Source organism: Arabidopsis thaliana, chromosome 5 (genome assembly GCF_000001735.4).
Source record: "Arabidopsis thaliana chromosome 5, partial sequence".
In the NCBI taxonomy this organism is placed as follows: Eukaryota; Viridiplantae; Streptophyta; class Magnoliopsida; order Brassicales; family Brassicaceae; genus Arabidopsis; species Arabidopsis thaliana.
In genome coordinates, this window is record NC_003076.8 from 17,926,947 (window position 1) to 17,950,610 (window position 23,664).

Consider the following 23,664-nt stretch of genomic DNA (forward strand, 5'->3'; position numbering starts at 1 on the left):
GCCACACACCTCTATGAGAAATATTTATTACTTTACTATCGATGAGAGGAGATGATATATGTATAACCGAAATAATTCAGAGTTTAATCCAATAAATCCAGTTAATATTAATCCTTCGGTGTTGGTAGATCTTTTGTTCGTTTCTCCCTTTTTTTTTATTCTACAGCAAAAATGGTCTCTTGAATCTAAAGACAATACTCTATGTACAATATCTCGGAGATTCAACGATTTAATAAAAGTTTAAAGAGAATAATAATAATTTTTTCGCTCTTAGACAAAAAGAAATCATTAAAGTTTTTTCAATGAATAATAATAAATTTACAAAACTATACTATATAAATTAATTTGACAAATGGTGAAAAAAAAAAAAAGGCAATACACCTATGTTATGTATAGCCTAACCCATTCTAACTAGGCCCAAATTGAAACAAAGCCCAACAAGAAGGAAAGTGTCATTCATTCTTTCTCGAATAAAACCGTAGAAATTCCCCCTCTTCCCCAATTCCACTGCCAAAACTCTTCGCTTAATTCTCCGGCGTATACAAGTCGCCGGCAAAAATGTCGATGTCGAAGAGCTCCAAGATGCTTCAGTTCATAAACTACAGGATGCGAGTAACAATCCAAGACGGAAGACAGCTAATCGGAAAATTCATGGCGTTCGATCGCCACATGAATCTTGTTCTTGGCGACTGCGAAGAGTTTCGAAAACTTCCTCCGGCGAAAGGTAATAAGAAGACGAACGAAGAAAGAGAAGAGCGTCGTACGCTTGGTTTGGTTTTACTTAGAGGAGAAGAAGTGATTTCGATGACTGTCGAAGGTCCACCGCCACCTGAAGAATCTCGCGCCAAATCTGGATCTGTAACCGCTGTGGCTGGTCCCGGAATCGGTCGTGCTGCTGGACGTGGAGTACCTACTGGTCCATTGGTTCAAGCTCAGCCTGGTTTATCTGGTCCTGTTCGTGGAATTGGTGGACCTGCTCCTGGAATGATGCAGCCTCAGATCTCTAGACCACCACAGATTATTCGTCCTCCGGGACAAATGCCACCACAGCCTCCTTTTGCTGGTCAAGGAGGTCCTCCTCCACCTTATGGTATGAGACCACCGTATCCTGGTCCACCACCGCCTCAGTATGGTGGACAGCAAAGGCCAATGATGATTCCTCCACCTGGTGGTATGATGAGAGGACCTCCTCCACCTCATGGTATGCAAGGACCGCCTCCTTCTCGCCCTGGAATGCCTCCCCCCGGTGGTGCTCCGATGTTTGCTCCGCCTCATCCTGGCATGCCACCTGCTCCGCCAAATCACCATAATCAGCAACATTGATTAGGTAGCTGTTTATCAAGTTTTGGAACACTACTTGATTATCCTTTATTATCTGCTGATGGTTGCTTGTAAGTGTAGCTTGGCTATGATGTGAGATTTGGTTGAAATTGAACTTATTTTGATTTAGCTTGGACTTGTGTAGTGACTGAAGTTTATAAATCATAAGTTAGCTGCAGTCTCTACTAGTCTGCTGATAGTTTATTTGTGAAACCTTTAACTTACACAAAAACTTTCTTGTAACTTGAACTGATAACTTACACAGAAATTCTACTTAATTAGCCTTTATAATTTATCAGCAATTTCTAGTCTGCTTGGCCATGTGTGATTTGTGTGGAATTGAACTTGTCTTGATTAGCTTGGGCATGTGTTGTGAGTAGTAGTCTGCTCATGACTGTCTTAGCTTGCACAGTTTCTAGGTTGTTGATGAGTGCTTTGTTGTCAGTTGCTTTTCTTCTTATGTTTCCTTAAGAGTATGATCACTTTAAAAGGTTTGTTACTATAAAGCATTCTAGAATCATCACATTGTGAATCCTGTAACTTACACTCAGAAACTCTCTTGCCTGTTGTTCTAATGAGTTTGAAAAACCCTTATTACACTTTTAGAAGCATGAATAACTCATGATGAACTTCTCAGTTCACTTTTAAACGTGTTTAATATCTTCCCAACTAGTAGAACCTTTATGATCCTTGTTTAAGGTTTGTTCGTGAATTTTGTTTTGGAAAGCTGTAGATGTTGTAGGGTTCATTAGCTATATTGGAAGAACTTGTGGATACATCTTTTTGCCCTTGCTCTCTGTTGGCATATGATATTGGATGATTTTTTTTTTTTAATATCTCTGTTAGAAAGATCTGCTAAGTACAATTTTCTCGATCTGGATTGTAGGAGTCACTTCATCTACAACGAAAGCAACATCCACATGATTGAGTTACCCCTCGGCTAGTCGTAGCGTTTTTCTCCGTGAAGCTCAGAGAATTGATGAGTTCATATTGGTGATTTCTCGTGGAAAAAGCAACTGATTTTAGAAATAGTGAACTTGTAGGAGTTACAACCTTGCTCCATGAACTTGAATGTATTACTTGTAAAAGAGGCTCTCAATGGTTTTGACTGGCAATTCGGTTCTCAACATATATTAGGCTATGTTGCTGGTTATGTACGTAACAAATATCTTACGGTAGTCTTACACTGGATCAGACACCCACCCTCCTAAACATGCAACTAAACATGCAAATCCCGATCGCTTGATCTAAAACTTCCGTAGAAGCTAACCGTTTTTTTTTAATAATGAGTCCTTGTTCAACAACCCCACCGATCGTATCCAGGCCTTTGACCACATTATCTACGTAATTTTAAATAATCAAACATCGAGCGATGTGCGAGTTTACTATGCTGAAGGGAAAAGCTTTTACTGATTGATGCTTGGCATTGGAGTTTTGAGTATAGCATCAAGAATGTTCTGACCATTGCTAATGACTATAGGAAAATCCCTCCAAAAGGGCTTGCAACTCCTACAAACGAAACGAGTCTTCACACAATCAATAGAACCAAAACCCCGATAAATAATTTGTGAAAGAACCAGTTTCTCTTCCCTGCATTGCTTGAGTACAAATCATCTGTCTTCCCAGTCACGATAAACTAAATAAGAGTGCAAGTGAAAATGAAGAAGTCACTTACGGGGATTTTGACTCGTACTGGTCCTGCAATTTAGATTTACAAGATCCTTTATTTCGATATGGTTCTGCAGACAATATCATTGTTAATAGAGGTTTAATTGTAAGATATGCTAATAGAGAGACCAAGGATTAAAGAAGATAAAGAAGACCAGAGGTTGGCAACAAGATCAAAATGCACTCGAGGAATGAAGTAATATGCGTATACAAACATATACAAATACTTTTCATACAATGTTAGCTTCGCTGTAATATCTACATATAAACACATAGATGTATACTGTGACTTAATTGATAAATTATACATATTACCAACATCACATATATAGTAATGATAATCATACTAAGTGACACCACACAACATGCACACCAAACTTGTCAAATCGACCCAACTTTAAAAGAAAATGTTTCATCATATAGCATTAATGTATTTCAGCTCTTGTCATGCCCTAACTTCAGTCTAGTGTTTGTCTCAAATCTCAAAGACTGCAAAATAACAGCCTCCACTGACCTCTGAAGCTCATGGACATAAAGGGATTTAAAAGAGTTGGATTAGGCCGCATTCGCTTACCGCACACTTGTAACGATCAGCTCTGAACTCCAAAACGAACTCACTGGAAGTCACCACTAGTTCAAATTCGAATGTATACAGATTCTCCATTAAAAGTGGACCTTGAAGATGGCTGCTTGGTGTGTACAGAACAATGTGTCCATCTGGTTCTCGAGAAGTTACTAGATTCATCCCCCAATTTGGCCATTTGTTTTGACCCTCAACTAGCAAAAGGCAAGCTTTAAATCTCAAAGATTGAAGAAGATACTTCTGGTTCAACTTCACTGTTAAAGAATCACCAGTAGCGCGGTACGTGAAGTATGCAGGCACTTTTTCACCTGGTAATATCGCATTTCTACAAGCCGATGTCTGGATGATGAGATCTCTTGCTTCTTGATTCAGTTTGAAGCAGTTAGCGAAGTTGAGAACAATCTTTGGATTTTGAAAGAAGCAATCTAGTCTCTGCACCAGAGACTCACAATCTCCTGCATCTAGGATTAGGGAATCTGGAACCACGGGGTGCGAGACAAGATTGAGCTCTAGCAAACTAGAGCAGTTACTGACATCTAAGTATGAGAGATTACTGATTCTCCAGATGGAGGAAGGGAGCTCTACCAAACTTGAACATTTCATAAGAGACAAACTTTGAAGATTAATGGCATTCTCAACCAAGGAAGGGAGCTCCTTTAGACTTGAGCATCCGTTTAGATACAATGATTGGAGATTAGTGATATTCCAAATAGATGAGGGAAGCTCCAGTAGATTCGAGCATCCATCAAGATACAATGTATCGAGATTAGTGGCATTCTCAATAGTGAAGGGGAGTTCCATTAGACTTGAGCAATCACTGAGATACAATGATTGGAGATTAATAACATTCCCAATAGAGGGGAGCTTCACCAGACTTAAGCATCCACTGAGATTCAAATCTTCGAGACGAGTTAAATTTAACATAGAAGAAGGGCATTCCATCAAACTCGAGCAATTCAGTAGATGCAATTCCTTGAGATTAGTGTTATTTCCAATAGAGGAAGGGAGTTGCACCAGACTTGAACATCCATCAGCATATACTTTCTTGAGGTTAACAATATTCCCGATGGAAGAGGGGATCTCCAGAAGACTTGAACAACCACTGAGATTTAACTCCTTGAGACTAGTGACATTCCCAAAAGAGGAAGGGAGTTTCACCAAACTCGAACATCTATTGAGAAACAACTTTTTTAGATTTGTGAGATTCCCAATAGAGGAGGGGAGTTTCACCAGACTTGAGCAATCAATAAGATCCAATTCCAGTAAATTAGTGGCATTCCCAATGGAAGAGGGAAGCTCCACCAAGCTTAAACAATTTATGAGTCTCAATTCTTGGAGATTAGTGGCAGTAGAGAAATCAGGAAGCTCCTTCAGGTTTACACAAAAACTCAAATCCATCCATTTGAGGTTTCTAATGGGCTGTCCAGAAAAATAAAGGCAGCATGAATATATTGTGAACATAGAGTAAAGATCATATGGCTTCAAACACACACATATACACTTTTAAACAATTGGATAATAATAGCAATGACTTACTTCATTTCCGTCCCACAGCTTCTCGAGCATGCTGTCTCGCATGTTTATTTTGACAAGGAACTCCGGATTAAACTTGGGAGGCAAACATGTCAGTGGATAACGTTCCCAATGAAGTAGTCTAAGTTTTCGAGATATATGGCTCAAACCTTGCGGTAAGTACAATATGTCGTGACAACGATCACCATATGGATGGTGGAATCTTAAGAACTGGAGATTGCACATTCTTTCAAAGGCTCTTTCACTAATATTTATTACGCCCTCGATTACACCAGATAACTCAAGATCTATGCCTATAAGAGTTCTGGTACCCTGAAATGGATCAAAAGAAATAAGTATACTATTTGTACAGGCCAAAGACAATGAAGGACAAATATTAAAACTTACCGTATCATCAGTGAGTACTTCACAAATATCTTCAGTATCAACCAAGAACTGACGTTTCCCAGGCTTATGAATAGATTGCTTACGAACAATGTCTAGGCCTAGTTGTACTAGCAAATTATGCATCTCTATATTTCCCAAGTTCAAAGATAAGAGAGATTTATCTGCCAAGATTTGGAGCCCTTGCCTCATATCTACAGACTTCTTTGCAAGAAATACTTCCAATGTCTCAATCCTTTCCCTTCTGAAAAAACAGGTTATGTGAAGAAATAAATCTTTCTCTTGTTCAGCTAAGGAGTTGTAACTGAACTTCAAAACGCTCTCAATATCATCGTCAAGGCTGGTCCTTAGCCTTGGTATTGATTTCGCCCACTCCTGCTTCGACATTCGCCGTAAATATGATCCCATAACCCTTAGTCCTAACGGGAGTTTACCAGCAAGTGTTGTAACCGTCCGAGCAATCTGCTCAAAACCAACTTTAGGGGACTTCTCACCAAAAGCATACATGCAGAAGATTTCAAGAGCCTCATCAGAAGTTGGAAAATCAACTTTGTAAATATACTTGATCCCATGAGCTTTTAAAAGTTTTAGATCTTGAGTTACGACAATAATGCGACTTCCAAGGCCAAACCATTGTACATCTTTCGCCATGGCATCAAGTTGTACTAACCCATCGACGTCATCAAGAACTAGAAGAACTTTCTTGTCCTTCAACCTCTCTTGGGCAACACCTAAATGAGGAACCACCATATCTTTCTGGTTAATCATCTGAGACAACAATTCTTTCTGTAACTGCAGCTTTGCACTGTACTCATCGTGACAAGGTCTTGGATAACGTACTTTGATGTTGTCAATGATTGCGCCCAGTTGGAACTGATGAAAGAGTTTGTTATATAGAACTCTGGAGATGGTCGTCTTGCCAATACCAGCAGGACCCCAAATCCCTATCATTCTCACTTCTTCCAGATCAAGTTGTAACAACGAAGTTATCTCCGTCGTATGAGCTTCAATGCCAACAAACTCATCAAAATCCTTTGATGGCGTAAAACTCAACACATCGGAGACATCTTTTGAGATTTTAATGATCATATCCGCTTCGTTTTCCCTGAAAGTAACAATATATATCATATTTGGAGTTCATATAATCATACATATATACAAGAAAAGTATGACACAAATTATGCATTAGAGAGGAAAAACTACCAGTTGCGAGAATCCTCCCCGAGTATATTTGCAGCGCTGGTCAAAGCTTGCTTCCATCTCTGTACCATCTCCTCTGGTCTTCCAACACAAGTTTTTTTAAAAACCTTCCCAAAATCTCCCTTCTGCTTCCTCACATCAGATGGATCCACATCATAAAAAACGGTCATCACTGTTTGACCCAACTCTTCTCTGCATTTCATAATCTCCACCAATTCATCAAGACACCACTTCGAAGAACCATAGTTCCTCGAAAGCAAGATGATCGCGATCTTAGATCCTCTAATAGCCTGTAAGAGCTCAGGACCAATGGATCCTCCTCTCTTCATCTCATTATCAATGAACGGTGTGATTCCGTTTCTTTGAAACTCCTTCTGAATGTGACTGAGCAAGCCTTTGCGGACATCTTCCCCACGGAAGCTCAAGAAAACAGGGTGCAACCAATTTTGAGACAAAGAAGAAGGGGGAGATGAAGAAGATAGAGAAGAAGAAATATTCTTATTTCTTTTACGAAATCTGAATATTCTATAAACCAAGAAACATGAAGAATCCATTAGTATGATTGAAAGACGATCAAGATCACAACGGTTTTTTCAGAGCTATTAACAAAGAAGCTTTGCACATGTTGACACTTGACTTTATTGACAGAGAATATTGACATTAGCAAAAGAGGAGGGTTCATGGATGTTTCCTACCACCAAATATAATTATTTAATGATATTTTCATGGAAAATTTGTGGTATACTACATCACTGACCCTGTAACGTAGGCTATAATATAATCTTAAGAATTTTTCCAACATATAAGATGACGACAGAATTATATAATGAGTACAATCAATTTATACCTTGATTGTTGTTTGGAATGAACTGATTATAGAAAAAGAACTTGTAGAAGTTACGGCATTGCTCTATGAACTGACTTATAAATTGACTGGCAAAATGGATCACCGTTTTCGGTAATGTGTGAGACGAACTACTTTTGCAAAGTCTGTCCATAGGTTCGTACACCACCCTCCAATGCACTGGTCTGCAAGGTAACACTTCTTACAACAGTTTCTTCTGCAATCACCACCGTGCATCTGTAATGCCAAAAGTAGAAAACAGATTCTTACTACTGACCAATGACATACTAAACCTGACTGCTTAATTTGGAGAAACTAACCGAGTTTTGATAATTAGTCCATGGTCCACAACCCCATCAATCTTATCAAGGCTTGTAGCCAAGTCAGCTGCAGGATTTTGCATCCATCAACAATAGAGACCATTGCACAAGTTTCAATGGTTACAGTATAAGCTTTTACCGAGGCTTCGAATCGGAGTTGTAAATATAACATCAAGAATGTTGTGACCATCACTGGTAACTATAGGAAAGTCTCCTCCAAGAGGGCCTTCATTTTCAACAGAAGCTCTTCTCCACACCTTTTCCACCAAGTAAAATACAATGACTCAAACAAGGCTTGACACAATCGATAGAACCAAAAGCCCGAGAAAGCATTTATGAAAGAAGCAGATTCACACCTCTGCATCGCCTAGATACAAGTCATCTATCTCCTCAGCTATGGCCAACCAATTAAGCTGCAATCAAAGTTCAAGGAATAAAAGTTTTGAATCATATCACCAAGGGATTAAAACGAAGTTCATCAGTAGAAATTTACTTACAGATTGAACTAAAACAGGGATAGAACCTTCAAGACCGGCTTTGTATTGTTCTTCCTTTATCATGAAGACTGCCTCATCAGCTACTTTTACAATAGACTGTATTGTAAAATCTCTCTTTTGTCAGCCCAAAGCTAAGCAATGAGTATTCAAAGACTGCAAAAAGTACACGAAACTGCATACACCTTTTGTTTCAGAATATAGTCATCTTCCTGTGAACTTCTCCGCCGTCCAATAACTGCAATAAGCGTATTCTCTTCTACAGCATCAGCATCATGAAATGCAAAATCAATCTACAAAAGTGTCACACTGCAAACATTACCCCTAGATGCAGAAATAGATCAAACCGCTTTAGAAAACACAGAGAAGCAGCTACCTGAACACCATCCCGGTAATATTCCAAGGGGATTCCATACTTTGCTGCTTCACTCGCACTTCGAGCAGACCTGAAAAAGGGTCAGGACAAATCATCATGAAGCCTATCAAAACTCAACTCGTAACATAAAAGATTGAATATAGAGAGATCAACAACTGAACAAACAAAAAGATTGATACTTTATTTGGAGTCATAGAAGATAACCAGCAGCAGAATCAGAATCAAAAGACTCACATTGGTACACCAACAACAAAATCATTATCGAAGAACTAATGAATAGGGAAATTCAACAACTGAACAAACAAAAGATTGATTTTTTATTGGATTCATAGTAGATAAACATCAGAGAGAGAAGCAAAAGACTTACATTGGTACACCAACAACATTATGTAAAGAACCAGAACCAAGTTGTTGACCCAAATAACGTATAGCAAAATCTGAAGCTTCTCCAGATCCTAAACCAATAATCATCCCACTCTTTACATAATTATCCACCTGAAAACATTACCAGACAAAAGTTTTGTAATCAAGTATCAATCTTTCTTCAATTTTATGAATTTTCAACACAATTTCAAACAATACCCATTTGAAATTGAGTTTCAAGGATTCAATTTTCCCGATTTAACCCTTACAGTGTGATGAGCTGCTCTGAGAAGAGGAGAAACCTCCGGAGAAAGACTGGCGCAAACTGGAAAACGTTTGAAATTACGACGGCGCGTGAAAACCACGGACGACGAGAGTGAAAATGGAGTTGATGCTGTCGCAGTAACCATTTTTTTTGTGTGGGAAGAACGATTTGAGTCACTGAGTCGTGACTCGGTGGTTTTTACCGCTCTTATCTCCCGATCAGTTTTGTGGTGCATGTGGAGTACGAACTACGACGATATTACACGACCATTTTCTTTTTGGAGAATTACGAAAATAGGCTAAATTATATATATTTTGTTCCAAAAAAAATGATAAAATATATATTAAATATTTATTTTCATATAATTTTATAATTTTAAAGCAACACATAAATTACTAAGTTCCAAATATTATTTTTGAATTTTTAAACCTAAATTTTAAATTCTAACTATATCCTTAAATTTTATTTTATGGTCTTTGAGCTAATCCGTTTTTTTTTAATCTAATGTTAAATTATATTAGAAAAAAAACATCGGTTTTTACAACAAGTACGACAAAATTTGAATTTGAGAAAAAACTGAAATTTGAAAAATTAAATAAATTTTTAACTTCTAGAGGCAAACCACATTTAGAGTCCTCTATGATATCTCCTATCTCCTAAAGTCTGATAAAGGAAAGAGTGTTTCAGGTTTGCTTATCAATCCAACGAATTAGTCGAGCTGTCTGTCGTATTAGAATTCTCCCCATGTCTTCTACCATTTTGTTCTCGCCAAATGGTGTAGACTGACACTACATATCACATTTGTGACGTATTAAAACTATATATCACATTTATGATTACGATAAACAGTACCTATCAATTTTACGATACAGTTCTCTGCAACATTAAAATCCACAATGGACGGTTATGCATATACGATATATTTTGATGAAAATGTTTTTCTCAAACGGTTCTACAAATACGACATTCTCTAGATGAACATGTTCTCCATGAAAACGAATAACTCTACGTGCCACATTCTACAACCTTTCATTAAGTATACATCCACTAATTGGCAAGAATCTACACTTTTTGGGAATCAAAACCCTATCTTGTATCATTTTGGATATCTTATTAGTATTGACGATCCAACGAGGAAAAAAATAAATAATTGAAAGAAAACAAAAAGGAGAGTCATTTAAGTTTGATCGCACTTATGAGTGTTCCTTGCTTCCTTTCTCCTCTACTTTAAGCACATGTGGGAACCAAATTCTTCGTAACCACTCAATTTGGCTCACAATTTTTCAATATCCAATAAAAAACAGTTTCATATATTTTCTCGTGAGATTATTCAGTTCTTCCTAATATCTATCTATCTCTATATTACATATATACAATATTATATAAATACGCACTCTTCTTTCACCGACCTCCTTACACCAAAAAGGTGTCAATTCCACTTGTTCACCATGAATATGATTTAATGGGTTCTTCTTCTTTTGCAGCTTTCTTTCTTTTCCTTAAATTATCATTGTTTTAGGTGGGGTTTTAAGTGCTTTCATGACTCATTCATTCTCTGTATAAAACCTAGTGGAAAGTGTTAAATCAAAAACCCTTTTTTCCCACTTTCTTAATTTAGAAGGGAGACGAAAAAAATGGTTAGAGTAATGTTGGTGAGGTTTGGGTTTTTATTACTTATGATCTCTTTTGTGTTTTTGTCTAATAACACTTTGGGACAACAACAAGACGATGATGATGATTCTGCTGTGTACATTGTCACACTTAAACAACCTCCTATTGTCCATCTCTTTGAAGAACAAGAGCTTAAACACAAAAAGTCAAAGTTTACACCAAAATTGCGACCAAGGTACTGATAAAATTCTATTCTTTTTGTTGTCATTAGATTCTCTGTGAAGCTTTAGTTAAACCCTTTTTGTATTCTGCGTTTTTATTATAGGAACAATTCAAGGAAACGTCATGGGAAGTCAAAGATACCATCTGTTGTTCAATCTCATGACTCTTTCTTGAGAAAGACTCTAAAAGGAGAGAAGTATATAAAGCTTTATAGTTACCATTATCTTATCAATGGATTTGCTCTGTTTATTAACTCACAACAGGTAAAAATCTTGAGTTATTGATAATTGTAGAAATAATCTTGAGTTCTTGATCTTGATTTTTTTGTGTTATGGTTTTTCTTTTTTTAAGGCTGAGAAGCTTTCAATGAGAAAAGAAGTAGCAAACATAGTGTTGGATTACTCTGTTAGGACAGCAACAACTTATACTCCACAGTTTATGGGTTTACCACAAGGAGCATGGGTCAAAGAAGGTGGATTTGAGATTGCTGGAGAAGGAGTTATAATCGGTTTTATCGATACTGGGATCGATCCGAATCATCCTAGTTTCAATGACAATGACTCTAAGCGTTCATATCCAATCCCTAAGCATTTCTCAGGTGTTTGTGAAGTTACACCGGATTTTCCATCAGGATCTTGCAATAAGAAGCTTATTGGAGCACGGCATTTCGCGCAATCCGCTGTAACCAGAGGAATCTTTAACTCATCTGAAGATTACGCTTCTCCTTTCGATGGAGATGGACATGGAACGTAAGTGTAACTGTTGAATGTATCATATAAAAACAGAGTTTGAAGCTTATAGATTGTTGCTTTGGATATATATGCAGACACACAGCTTCGGTTGCAGCGGGTAACCACGGAGTTCCAGTGATAGTTTCTAACCATAACTTTGGATACGCTAGTGGAATCGCTCCTCGTGCATTGTAAGTAAAATAATAAGACTTAGATCAATGTCGAAATCTATACAAAACTAACTTAAACTTTTATGTTTTTGAACTTTGTTTTCAGTATTTCTGTTTACAAGGCATTGTATAAGAGTTTTGGAGGTTTTGCTGCAGATGTTGTAGCAGCTATAGATCAGGTTTACAAATCAAGAAACTAAATGTGAATAAACATTTTAGCTTTTCTTTCAAATATGAAGACTTTAATATAATGGTTGTGATTTTTTTTCAGGCAGCTCAAGATGGAGTAGATATATTAAGCCTATCAATTACACCGAATCGGAAACCTCCCGGTGTTGCCACTTTCTTTAATCCTATCGACATGGCATTACTTTCCGCTGTAAAAGCCGGAATCTTCGTAGTCCAAGCTGCGGGAAATACCGGTCCAGCGCCTAAAACCATGTCTTCTTTTAGTCCTTGGATATTCACCGTTGGTGCTTCTTCTCATGATAGAGTTTACTCTAATTCTTTAACCTTAGGAAACAATGTAACTATTCCAGGCATGGGATTCGCAAGTAAGTCATTACCATCTCAAACTATAACTTTCAACGATTCAAGTCGAAGATTATGGATTTATAACTTGTGTACTTTGTTTCTTTATAGTTCCTACAGATAGTGGAAAAATGTACAAGATGATATCTGCTTTTCATGCCTTGAACAATAGTACTTCTGTAGATAAAGATATGTATGTAGGTGAATGTCAAGATTATGAAAACTTCGATCAAGATCGTGTCTCAGGGAAACTTTTGATATGTAGCTACTCTGCTCGTTTTGTTCTCGGGCTTTCGACTATAAAACAAGCTTTAGATGTTGCCAAGAATCTATCCGCGACTGGTGTGATATTCTATATAGACCCGTATGTTCTTGGTTTTGAGATCAATCCAACACCGATGGATATGCCCGGGATCATAATTCCATCTGTAGAAGATTCCAAGGTGAGAAAACTAAAGCATTTGTTTAAAGGTTTATACAAAGTTTCTAATGATCTAACGATATGGTTTTCTTGCAGACTTTACTCAAGTACTATAACTCTTCTATTCAAAGAGATGTAACCACTAAAGAAATTGTTAGTTTTGGAGCGGTTGCAGCCATAGAAGGCGGTTTAAATGCTAACTTTAGTAACAGAGCTCCTAAGGTAATGTATTACTCAGCAAGAGGACCTGATCCTGAAGACAACTCTTTTAACGACGCAGACGTATTAAAACCGAACCTCGTAGCACCTGGAAACTCTATTTGGGGTGCTTGGAGTTCTGCTTCAACGGATTCTACCGAGTTTGAAGGTAAACTATATACAAGTGATCAAAACAGAGGATTTTCCTATTGACGTTTTCTTCTGTTTTGCTCTGTTTAGGTGAGAAATTTGCGATGATGTCCGGTACAAGTATGGCTGCTCCTCATGTAGCTGGTGTGGCTGCATTAATCAAACAAAGTTATCCACAGTTTACTCCTTCAACAATCTCATCCGCGCTTTCAACAACGGCTCTCCTAAATGATAATAAAGGCAGTCCGATAATGGCTCAGCGAACTTATTCCAATCCCGATCAAAGCCTCTATACCGCAACACCGTCTGATATGGGGAGCGGTTTTGTTAACGCAACGGCAGCTTTAGACCCTGGTCTAGTTTTTGATACAAGTAAGTATGTATTAATATTAGGTCACACAACTAAAAATTTTATTTTTCAACCCAAAATATCTCTTTCCTATGTAGGTTTTGAAGATTATATATCATTTCTTTGTGGGATCAACGGCTCGGATACGGTGGTATTCAACTACACCGGATTCCGCTGTCCCGCTAACAACACACCAGTCAGTGGTTTTGACCTCAATTTGCCATCAATTACAGTATCGACACTTAGTGGCACACAAACTTTCCAAAGATCGATGAGAAACATAGCCGGCAATGAGACATACAATGTTGGTTGGAGTCCTCCTTATGGTGTTTCAATGAAAGTATCACCTACTCAATTTTCTATTGCTATGGGAGAAAATCAAGTACTTAGCGTAACCCTCACGGTGACAAAGAACAGTTCCAGTTCTAGTTTTGGCAGAATCGGATTGTTTGGAAATACAGGACACATTGTTAATATTCCTGTAACTGTCATAGCGAAAATCGCTTCGAGCTGATGATAGATAATTTTTCTTTTACCATTCAATTGTTAAAGGTACATTTTTTATTTGATGCAATGTAAAACCATATAATTAAGTAAACTCTAATCTTCAAGCGTTTCGTCCATCTTTGTTGTCTTTGCTTGGAGAAGAAGGTAACTTTGCGGATTCCTCTTGCGCTCCAGATGGGTTTGTTGCAATATTAGGGTTAACCATAGTGAAAGGTGGGTACTTAGGGAAAGGCCATCCCTTTAATGGAAACTTGTGACTGAAGAAACCAGCAATCATGGATTTTGCATTTCCAGAGTTGATCTTGTTCATTGAAGACGAATTATTCATTAGGGTTTGAGCTGATTTTGGTTCTGATGATTGAAGTTTTGGGCCACGGAGTGAGAGTGCGGGTTGGGAACTGAAGAGGAAGAAGACGAGAAGGAGTAAACAGAGAGAAGAAGCTTTTGAGATTTTCGACATTGTTTGCTTTGGTGTTTTTGAGCTCTTGTTTGTGATTGTGTTTTATGGGGTTTCTTGGTAATCTTATATAGAAGTGGTGATTTTTTGAGTTTGTAGAAGAGATGTGTTTTTAACGTTGGGATTCTACTTCTTACCTAAACCAGTATTCGAATTAAAAAGGTTCATGATTTGAGCATGACCATGAGAGATGATTTATGGTTGATAACGAGTATGGGTATTGATAACGATTAACGAGTATAGGTAATGGATATTTTAGTAACCTAACCCTAGTCGTGAGAATTGTTTTAAGAATAAACCATAAGAAGAAGGTTTTACAAAGAAGAGACGAGCCAAATGCTTACACAATCTGATCAATCACATTCACTCGAGATACACACCACACACTCAAGAAGAAACAAAGAAGTAAGAAAAGAAAAAGAAAACAACAGGGGAACGAGACACGTGTGTATGTTTTCAGGGGACGACCGAGGGAGATGCGGTGGTGGAGCAGCATTTATTAGGTTGGACGAGACGAGAGATTGACGCGGCGGAGATGATGAGCATAAGGATTACGCCGGCGAATGCGGCGATTAATGCTCCGGCGCCGTGATCACAGTAAGTGGCGAATCTATCACAGATTTTGTCCCATCTCGCGTGTTTGTTCCCGTTCTTTCCTACCTCCGCCATGAACGCCGCCGCGTTTGCTGCCGCCGAAATTAGAGTCACATTTAGCTGTTTTTTCCGACAAGAAGAAGCCAATGTAAGCACAAATATGAGTCTACTCATAAGTTTAACACTAAAACTAATATAAACCATACCAAAACATGCATTAAACAGAATCGAATCTAAACATGAACCGGATTATCCATCTCTACATTAGTTTAATTTAGCAATTAATCGATTAGAAAACAATCAACCAAAAAAATCCTAAACATCATGTAATCAAATGAAATACTTCTTTTAAAAAGTGTGAATAATACTAAACTAAAATGATTAAAAAAGTATATGAACGTAACATCTCCAACTAGTTGGTCTATATTCGTGAACAACTAAAATTAAGACTTTTAGAAGAAAAATAGTAATTTATACAAAATAATACATATGTGTGTATATTTATATATTTACCATGTCAAGAATGGCGACTGAGAGAAGCCGAAAACCAGTGAACTCCATTTTCCCTCCAAATATCTGAAGAGCAATCATCAACAAGTTGTGGAAGCTCACCATTGCATTAGCTACTACGAAAAACCTTTTATACACCAAAATCATCAAAAAGATTAGTCTCAAAATCAACATTTAGAATACAGATTGTTAATTAAAGTGTTGTTAAGGCTTACACAAAAGCTGGTGTGTGGTCGAACTTAGCAGTAAAAGTAGCTTGAATTGGAGTATTTCCAACTTTGCCCACAATAAAAGTCTTTGTCTCTTTGTTGAGTCCCATTACAATAGCTGCAGATAACGTGGCTGAGAAGGCAAGTAATCTCAGCCCTAAGAGTATTTTGCAGCTCTTACCGCTCGTAGCAGCCAATGTAAGCTTTGAAACCGCCATTGTTTGAAGATGAAAATGGTCAAATTGTTTTTGTTTTGCAATGTGTAGAGTGTTTGTGTCTTTATATATATTGAGTATTTGAGTGTTAGTGATTGGTCTTTTGTCTGACCATCTAACTTTTGGAGGGTTAATTTTAGGTTTTGGTGGTTGTGAAGATTCAGTGAAAACGTTAGATTTGAACCTTTTTTTTTTTTTTTTAAAATGTTTTGTGGCAAGTTAACTTGCTCTTGGGACAGTCTCATCTACCCAAAACTTAAACCAGTTTGACTTTTTGACATTTTGTGGAAATATAAACTCAATTAGCTGATTGCGTTTACTGTATATCTTTTTAATGAACCTACTACCACTTTCTATATTTTAAGAAAAAACATGTTACTTAAATGCTAAAAAAAGCAATATTATTTTTTGAAAAAACTTCATTTAAATAAAATATGATGTGAATTTTCAATTTTTTTTTTTCAAATAAATGCAAACTTAAAGGCTAAAATTGCAGTTGAAACCATGTGAATCTTATGTGATTTTAATGAACTAGTTGGAACTTTTTGCTTGCCAACTCGGATAAGTTCTTTTTTGTCTTGTTTTATTATTATTTTTAAAAATTTTAATCCCAAAAAGTGTAAATCTTCTGTAAATCTTCTGTAAACACACAAACACAAAACCGGAAATTGAAAGTGAAAGCAGTCTATATAGAAGAAAAGTTTCTGCATTGAGTTGATTTGTAAAGTTTAGAGATTTAAATGAAAACCAGAGTTCTAAACTGAGACCGGTTAAAGTCAACACAGATGAATAACATGTTGGATATGATAAAACATTATATCAAATGTGAAAAGTGCTGTGTAAGCTCAAGAGTCTAAATTCAATAAAAGAGATAAAATCCATATGTTTATAAACACATTTTTTTTTTTTTTTGTGCGAAATGTTTATAAACACATTAAAACAAAGATTTTTAAGAAATACCAATATTTGTGGTTCTGAAAAAGGAACCCTGAGGTTTTGAGACTTAATTATGAACAGATGCTTTGTAGGTGTTACGTAAACATGAGAAGAATACAAACACAACAAAATAGGAAGAAATCAATCATTTTTCACACATATATCCGATAAGTTCTTTCGATTAGTTTTTAGTTTTTATCGGTTGTTACTACCACGACATTGCTCACCTTAAGTGTTCTATATCACTCCCCACAGTTCTTATTCGAATGAATAATACTTTAGTACAAGATATGCTAAGCAATACACTCAATACATACCAGTTTCTCACTCTCGTCCACGGACAAGGGATTCTCTACAACGACTGTTTTGGTTTGAGAAAATAATGAATAGAGTCTAATAATGAATAGAGTCTAAGTAGTCAATATTTTCTTACTAATGTTACTCGTCTCATGAAGGTGGTTGTGGACTCTCTTTTAATTTTAGTAACTGCTCATTCGATCAAAACATAAGAAACTGCAAGTTTATTGAATACTTAATAAAAATTTGAAAGACGTTTGTATAAAGACAAATACTATTAGTACCACCATAACTCATTTCTTCCCCTATAAATAACAACTGATCTTTGTATTGTTAATCACTCAACAACAAACACAAGAAAGAATCATAAATTGGAATACTTCAAACATCTTTTTTCTTTTATCATGGCAATCAAAAACGTGATTTTTCTTCTATCGATTGTATGCGTTGCAATGTCTGCAAATGCTCAATTACCTCAATTTCCGGCACCGTTTCCTTTTCCATTTCCATTCCTACCCATTCCCGGTGTACTGGTATAACAAAATGTTTATCATCCTTTATGAATATTGCAGGGTGTATCGCAGAGTTTTCACAATCTATACTCACTGGAAAGTTTGGCAACATAGGCCCTGTTTGTTGCAAAGCAATTTTGGAAGCTGAAACCAACTGTATTCCGCAACTTCCATTCAATCCATTTTTTCCTCCTCTGCTAAAGGAACAATGTTCAAAAACCGTTGGCGCAATTTCTCATACGAGAAAGTAGAATTCAAAAACCAATAATGTAATCGTTGCTCTTTTTTCAAAATTAGAAAAATAAGGTTAGGTTTACGATTTGTATTCAAAATTTTCAAACATCTAATAATAGCATTATAAAAAAATAGGCACATTTTTGTGAACAGTCATGAAATAGTTCAAAGTGCTAGCCATCTACATATTGAAAAAAGAAGCAATTCTTATGCAAATTCTAACAATATTGCTATTTTGATACTCACTAAGTGGATATTCACATTAAAAATAGTTGAGCATCGTTCTGTAATATTCGTGGTATGATTACAAGATCTATCTATGTAATTAAACTGAAAACGGAGCAGATATCCGCTTTTAAAAAATTGTAGTGTGTGATTATTTTTTATTTTTTTACGAATAATAATTTTTAATATTTGTTTTGCATCATAGAATTACATATATCCAGACTTTTAAAATCAAAATGAAACAGATAACAAATTGAAGCGAATTTAACAGATAATTTGTCTCATCCCTAATGTAATCTACATTTCCATCTTCTATTTACACAATGAGATTTTAGATGATAAAAAAAATAAAACTAACCAGAGTTTTTGTAGGTTCATACAATATACAAAAACAAAAACAAATCTGAAAACAATTAAAATTAAGAAATAGGTTTTTTTTTTTGTTGGACACAAAAATTAAGAAATGGATAAAAAGAAGGAATATTAGGAAGATGTGGACTTCTGTAACGGCTAGTTCCAAAGTACCGTTCTTTTTTTGGTTTTAATTATTGTATTAAGGCACGCTCTGACACATTCACACTCACACATAGCGAGAAGAAAAGAAAAAAAAAAACTCAAAACTTTTGCTTCTACTCAATTCTCTGATTTAGGGTTTTTTCTTGACTTTACACTATCTCGATTTGAGAAGTGAGAAGAGAAATCGCCATGAACATTTTCAAGAAGAAGACCACTCCCAAAGGTATAAAAAAGCTTAAAACTTTATCACATTGTTTCTCTGAGATTTTGTTTTCTGGGGTTTTTTTTTCTTCATCTCTGGAGAAATCGCGAGGATTAGTTTTAATATCTGTTGGGTAACAAAAAAGATGGGAGCTTTAAGTGTTCTTTGTGTTCAAAATTGAATCTTGTAGTGTGTGTTAGTGTGAATTTTTCTGGGTTCTTAGTTTCTATTAAAAGGCTAGATAGATAGATTCCTTAATTAGATGTGTAATTAAAGTATGTGGAAGCTCACAATTGGAAAATAGTAAGTTGCCCAGATTTAGATAACTTGTGAATTTTGCAATTTTGCATTTGATTCTATTGAAAAAGTTGTGATTTTTTTTTTCTAATTCTGCAGATGCTCTTCGTACTAGTAAGAGAGAAATGGCTGTTGCTACTCGAGGTATGTATAGGTTTCAATCTCTTCAGGCCTTTGATTTAAGCAGATTGTGTGTTTGTGGGAGTAATGATTGAATTTGTTGGTGTTTCGATCTGTATCACTCCAATTGCTACTTAAGTAAAAGGATTGGATTGAGATTTCTCTTTACCTCAATCGATATCACATTATTTTCTGCTAGTACAAGAATTGAATGGTCTTTGAGAGTTTGTTGATGAAAGCTTTCTTACTACCATTTCATTGAGATGTTGTGTTTGTCTCTGATCAGTCTAGCTTTTTGGTAGTTTCTTATGCTTTTGCTTGTTTTTACTGAATCATTATGTCACTTTTAAACTCTATTAACCTCTGTTCTGTATTCTACCTATACCAAAAATTTAACAATCAGAGCTAAGCTTTGATTCTGTTGTGACTGACTTTATATCTAATGTCATTGTAGGTATCGAACGGGAGATTACATCTCTTCAACTAGAGGTAAGTTTAATCAAAATGTGAGCTTCTCTCTTAGTTATATTCTTTACTAACGTCATGTCACACTTAGGAGAAGAGACTAGTTGCAGAAATCAAGAAAACAGCTAAGACTGGAAATGAGGCAAGTCTTTCATTTCAATCCCTTTCTTACGAAAAAAACATTTTTCAAATTCTGTGAACTTCACTAACTGATCTTTTGGACTGTTGATTATTCATAGGCTGCCACAAAGATTTTAGCTCGTCAACTTGTTCGATTGAGGCAACAGATTACCAACTTACAAGGAAGCCGTGCTCAGATTAGGGGTGTAACAACTCATACACAGGTTTGCTTCTTCTAGCTCAACATCAGCTAAACTAATAGTTTGACTAGAAGAATCTGATGTTAATACTTAATTACTGTTTTCTTCCTTTGGATAGGCTCTGTATGCCAGCACTTCGATTTCATCTGGTATGAAAGGTGCTACCAAAGCTATGGTTGCAATGAACAAGGTAATGCTATTTTGTTTCGATACTCAGTTTCATCGATAAGTCGATGAATCTATAGAACCACATTAGTCTCTGAATAAGATAATGCTCAACTTCATTCCTACTTCATATTTTCAGCAAATGGCACCAACGAAACAAGCCAAGGTGATTAAAGATTTCCAAAAGCAGTCGGCACAGCTAGACATGACGGTAAGCGAAACATCTCATAATCTTAAGAGCTTACTTTATCCAACAAGTACAGATTAGTTTGCAGGATTTGACATTGAACAATTGATGTGTTGTTGGATTTGCAGATAGAGATGATGTCAGAGGCAATTGATGAAACACTTGACAAAGATGAGGCTGAAGAAGAAACAGAAGATCTCACTAACCAGGTTCTTGATGAGATTGGTGTTGGTGTTGCATCTCAGGTCCGGTTTCTCTGCATAAAAGCAAAGTAATTTCTTCTTTTTTGGTTTCTCGGGTCAGTCGAACACTAAAACATGTCTTCTCTTTCATTTTGTTTTAAACAGTTATCTTCAGCTCCAAAAGGTCGGATTGCTACGAAAACCGCAGCTCCTCCCGCTTCCACTGCAGCTACTAACAAGAAGTAAGCTCATGTCATATATACAACTTTGGTCAAATCAAATCCAAATCACAGTGAAGAAAGAAAGAATTCTAACCTTAGTTTAACTTGCAGCTCTGAATCAAGTGAAGTGGATGAGCTTGAGAAGAGGTTGGCTTCGCTACGACGAATCTGAGATTTATGAAAAACAAAGAAAGAAGAGAGCAGCTTCCTTTTTTTTGTTATCTCTGTATAAATCTGCTGAAACTTAAGCTGTTTGATATTAAGATTGGCCATCAGAAAACTATTAAGGCTTTTTAAGAAATGAAGAAGACATGTATACACATATTTTATTATAGATAGTTCCTCTACGTAGCCACTTCATATTCAATTTAATAAGCATGTTTCTTATAAATAAATATTTTCGTAAGGAATAGTGCTTGCTTTATTAGTCATAGGTTTGAGTGTTTGACAATCCATATCAGTTATGTTCACAAGTTGTATAAGAATATCTTTGGTCCATAGATGCTAGAGAATAAATACTCTAATTTTCACGCAAATAATGTTGTCATGCAAACACAATACGTGAAAAAAGATATAAGATATATTCGAAGTTTATATCTTATTTTTTTAGTGACTTAACAAAACAATGAGCTGTTAATGAAAAATCATGAATCACGTCCACATGAGCTGTTATCATCTTTGTTAGAGAATATGCGTTCTGCAAATGAAAATCCTCGACCATATTCATATTCACATCATTTTCGTTACCACTTCGATAGCTACTTCTTTGGCCAATGATATTGGTGTGGTTCTTTCTTCTCAGTATAAGATGTTACACTCACTTTAGATATTGGAGTATTATCATGTGGACATGATTCATGATTTTAAATTCTACTACAAAATTATTATAACCCTAAAATCTACAGTAACAACCAAAACATATGCATCCTAAAGTTTACAGTCAAATTTTTTAAAACCACAGTCGGAACCAATCACACTCATATCTTTTTCATTTATGATTAAAGAAATAAAAAATTAGCAATTCATGATTTTGAATTTATAGCTGGAGTTCGAGTCTACTAATCATATTACCCCATATAATAAAGATTGTTGAACCAAATATGTTAGGGAAAAAAATATATTCGTCGTGGACTATTCATTAAATTTTGGTTTTCTGTAGACTATATCAAATTCTACACTGACATCATAAGCAATAAATGTTTCACCCGAAAATGCGAAACTACTTGATAATGCAATAAAAGTTTTGCTGAACTTGTCTTCGTTGGAGCTTAAATCATCCACGCAGGTACATAAATATGAGTATTGAATCAAAAGGTTTAGAAAATTAAGAAAAAGATATGGCAAAGAATTTAGGATTTGTGTTCTTGGTTCTTGTGGTTCTTTTGGTGCCATGCTCCATCAACTATGGTCTTGTTTCTGCACAACCACAAGAGTTACTCCCACAAATCGGTTAGAGCTGGTTCTAATTATATATATTTATCTAAATTTCTCATTTCGCATTTTTCTATAGTTTATACATATGTTATTTAATTAAAAATAGTTTGATCTTAGCTTGAAATATCCAAAACATAAATTCCAGAAAAATGTTAAAAATAAAACCCAGGGTGCTGAATCTAACTTTTGGCTCAGTTTTGGTTTGATTCTTGTTTTTTTTGGATATATATATATATATATATATATATAAAAGAAAATAAAACCAATTTGATTCTTTTTTCCTCTCTGTTTAGTCTTTAGAATTTGGTTTGGTTTATTTAAACCAGATTAGACACCCTTTTATTGACTAGATATAATAAGTTTTAGGTTGTCAAGCTAATTTCAATTAATACATGATTCTTAATTTATTTAATTACGATTTAAAAATCAGAATGGAGAAGAATGATGATCACGGTACGATCATCAAGAAGCCAAATAGGTAGGCAGAAAAGAGCGTCGCCTTCTCCATCATCACCACCTTCGTTGTTGTCGCAAGCACCGGGGCTTTGAGGAACACCATTTCTTGATGAAAAGTTGAAAACGAATAGAATTTACTTAAATATCGGTTTTTGGAATCATTGATAAGCTATGCATACAATTTACTTAAATATCTATTTTGTTCAATATATATATATGATGAAGTTGTTTATTTGACAAAAAAAAATAATGATTGTCAAGGTTGGTTGGGCAATTTTTTTTTTTTTTTTTTTTTTGTGTGTGTAGTATAGACCTACAGTCAAATTTAAATATTAATTAGATTGATTTTTCCATCTTTTATTAATGATCTAACGATATTATATATTTATTTCTAGCATGTATGATATATTACTATGGATGGTCTATGTTGGACAACTCTTCCGCCAACACACAAATCATTACGTACCTTGCACCACAGTGAAATTCATTACACATGACATAAGTACATAACATACATAGCCACAATGGATGAATTACCTACAACAAGCTTAACCTCCAATAAATTTTGCATCTATCATCTAAAAATTGCATTCTCTCAATAAACCCTTGAGACCAATGGGCTTCTTCTGTACTTGCCGTTTAGCTTGACGTTAACTTTTTCGTTAACTTT

The 23,664-nt window shown here is 35.8% G+C and overlaps 8 protein-coding genes, 2 long non-coding RNA genes and 1 pseudogene across 21 annotated transcripts; 5 read left to right on the forward strand and 6 right to left on the reverse strand.

Moving 5' to 3' along the window:
* The first annotated feature begins 496 nt into the window (after positions 1-496).
* AT5G44500 (Small nuclear ribonucleoprotein family protein) lies at positions 497-2,889 on the forward strand. 2 transcript variants are annotated; one of them, NM_123817.4, is made up of 2 exons: positions 501-1,327; positions 2,207-2,889. In NM_123817.4, the coding sequence occupies exon 1, from the start codon at positions 559-561 to the stop codon at positions 1,321-1,323; it is 765 nt and encodes a 254-aa protein (NP_199263.1). In that variant the 5' UTR covers positions 501-558; the 3' UTR covers positions 1,324-1,327; positions 2,207-2,889. The 2 variants fall into 2 exon arrangements, with proteins under 2 accessions (NP_001032011.1, NP_199263.1); NM_001036934.3 differs by having other exon boundaries at positions 497-2,226.
* On the reverse strand, positions 2,612-7,276 carry TAO1 (target of AVRB operation1; the record flags this gene model as incomplete). 4 transcript variants are annotated; one of them, NM_001344552.1, is made up of 7 exons in its annotated part: positions 2,612-2,846; positions 2,996-3,018; positions 3,336-3,383; positions 3,563-4,990; positions 5,108-5,416; positions 5,492-6,593; positions 6,692-7,242. In NM_001344552.1, the coding sequence occupies 7 exons, from the start codon at positions 7,240-7,242 to the stop codon at positions 2,795-2,797; spliced, it is 3,513 nt and encodes a 1,170-aa protein (NP_001330713.1). The 4 variants fall into 4 exon arrangements, with proteins under 4 accessions (NP_001330713.1, NP_001330714.1, NP_199264.1 ...); NM_123818.2 differs by having other exon boundaries at positions 2,727-2,829; positions 6,692-7,276; NM_001344553.1 differs by lacking the exon at positions 3,336-3,383 and having other exon boundaries at positions 2,619-2,829; positions 2,996-3,059.
* Positions 7,277-7,340: 64 nt separating this feature from the next.
* AT5G44520 (NagB/RpiA/CoA transferase-like superfamily protein) lies at positions 7,341-9,608 on the reverse strand. Of its 2 annotated transcripts, none has more exons than NM_001344555.1 (9): positions 9,355-9,608; positions 9,090-9,217; positions 8,723-8,792; positions 8,532-8,639; positions 8,350-8,445; positions 8,209-8,265; positions 7,992-8,109; positions 7,853-7,919; positions 7,341-7,769 (listed from the first exon to the last, which is right to left on the reverse strand). In NM_001344555.1, the coding sequence occupies exons 1-9, from the start codon at positions 9,583-9,585 to the stop codon at positions 7,664-7,666; spliced, it is 981 nt and encodes a 326-aa protein (NP_001331391.1). In that variant the 5' UTR covers positions 9,586-9,608; the 3' UTR covers positions 7,341-7,663. The 2 variants fall into 2 exon arrangements, with proteins under 2 accessions (NP_001331391.1, NP_199265.1); NM_123819.4 differs by having other exon boundaries at positions 9,355-9,581.
* Positions 9,609-10,675: 1,067 nt separating this feature from the next.
* AT5G44530 (Subtilase family protein) lies at positions 10,676-14,346 on the forward strand (the record flags this gene model as incomplete). Of its 3 annotated transcripts, NM_123820.3 has the most annotated exons (10): positions 10,676-11,196; positions 11,287-11,446; positions 11,535-11,932; positions 12,010-12,105; positions 12,191-12,263; positions 12,356-12,638; positions 12,727-13,058; positions 13,133-13,403; positions 13,475-13,756; positions 13,832-14,346. In NM_123820.3, the coding sequence occupies exons 1-10, from the start codon at positions 10,985-10,987 to the stop codon at positions 14,245-14,247; spliced, it is 2,523 nt and encodes an 840-aa protein (NP_568634.1). In that variant the 5' UTR covers positions 10,676-10,984. The 3 variants fall into 3 exon arrangements, with proteins under 3 accessions (NP_568634.1, NP_001332616.1, NP_001332617.1); NM_001344556.1 differs by having other exon boundaries at positions 13,475-14,247; NM_001344557.1 differs by lacking the exons at positions 13,475-13,756; positions 13,832-14,346 and having other exon boundaries at positions 13,133-13,447.
* On the reverse strand, positions 14,341-14,700 carry AT5G44540 (Tapetum specific protein TAP35/TAP44; the record flags this gene model as incomplete). The annotated part of the gene is made up of 1 exon (NM_123821.1): positions 14,341-14,700. The coding sequence occupies one exon, from the start codon at positions 14,698-14,700 to the stop codon at positions 14,341-14,343; it is 360 nt and encodes a 119-aa protein (NP_199267.1).
* A 195-nt stretch (positions 14,701-14,895) lies between these two features.
* On the reverse strand, positions 14,896-16,337 carry AT5G44550 (Uncharacterized protein family (UPF0497)). The gene is made up of 3 exons (NM_123822.4): positions 16,017-16,337; positions 15,805-15,928; positions 14,896-15,411 (listed from the first exon to the last, which is right to left on the reverse strand). Exons 1-3 carry the CDS (start codon positions 16,226-16,228, stop codon positions 15,154-15,156), a joined length of 594 nt encoding a protein of 197 aa, NP_199268.1. The 5' UTR covers positions 16,229-16,337; the 3' UTR covers positions 14,896-15,153.
* Positions 16,338-17,862: 1,525 nt separating this feature from the next.
* AT5G44555 lies at positions 17,863-18,221 on the forward strand (annotated as a pseudogene). Its single transcript has one exon.
* A 755-nt stretch (positions 18,222-18,976) lies between these two features.
* VPS2.2 (SNF7 family protein) lies at positions 18,977-21,454 on the forward strand (the record flags this gene model as incomplete). Of its 4 annotated transcripts, none has more annotated exons than NM_123823.6 (10): positions 18,977-19,168; positions 19,544-19,588; positions 20,019-20,053; positions 20,121-20,171; positions 20,269-20,373; positions 20,468-20,539; positions 20,654-20,725; positions 20,830-20,946; positions 21,049-21,125; positions 21,216-21,454. In NM_123823.6, the coding sequence occupies exons 1-10, from the start codon at positions 19,135-19,137 to the stop codon at positions 21,274-21,276; spliced, it is 669 nt and encodes a 222-aa protein (NP_199269.1). In that variant the 5' UTR covers positions 18,977-19,134. The 4 variants fall into 4 exon arrangements, with proteins under 4 accessions (NP_199269.1, NP_001332586.1, NP_001332587.1 ...); NM_001125899.1 differs by having other exon boundaries at positions 19,011-19,168; positions 19,516-19,588; NM_001344559.1 differs by lacking the exons at positions 21,049-21,125; positions 21,216-21,454 and having other exon boundaries at positions 19,002-19,168; positions 20,830-20,976.
* AT5G44562 lies at positions 20,671-21,452 on the reverse strand. The gene is made up of 2 exons (NR_143324.1): positions 21,199-21,452; positions 20,671-21,112 (listed from the first exon to the last, which is right to left on the reverse strand). It is a non-coding gene; the product is annotated as an other RNA (long non-coding RNA).
* A 927-nt stretch (positions 21,455-22,381) lies between the features above and the next one.
* AT5G44563 (uncharacterized protein) lies at positions 22,382-23,308 on the forward strand. The gene is made up of 2 exons (NM_001344560.1): positions 22,382-22,553; positions 22,969-23,308. The coding sequence occupies exons 1-2, from the start codon at positions 22,442-22,444 to the stop codon at positions 23,085-23,087; spliced, it is 231 nt and encodes a 76-aa protein (NP_001331321.1). The 5' UTR covers positions 22,382-22,441; the 3' UTR covers positions 23,088-23,308.
* On the reverse strand, positions 22,969-23,174 carry AT5G06575. Its single transcript, NR_142929.1, has one exon. It is a non-coding gene; the product is annotated as an other RNA (long non-coding RNA).
* Positions 23,309-23,664: the final 356 nt, after the last annotated feature.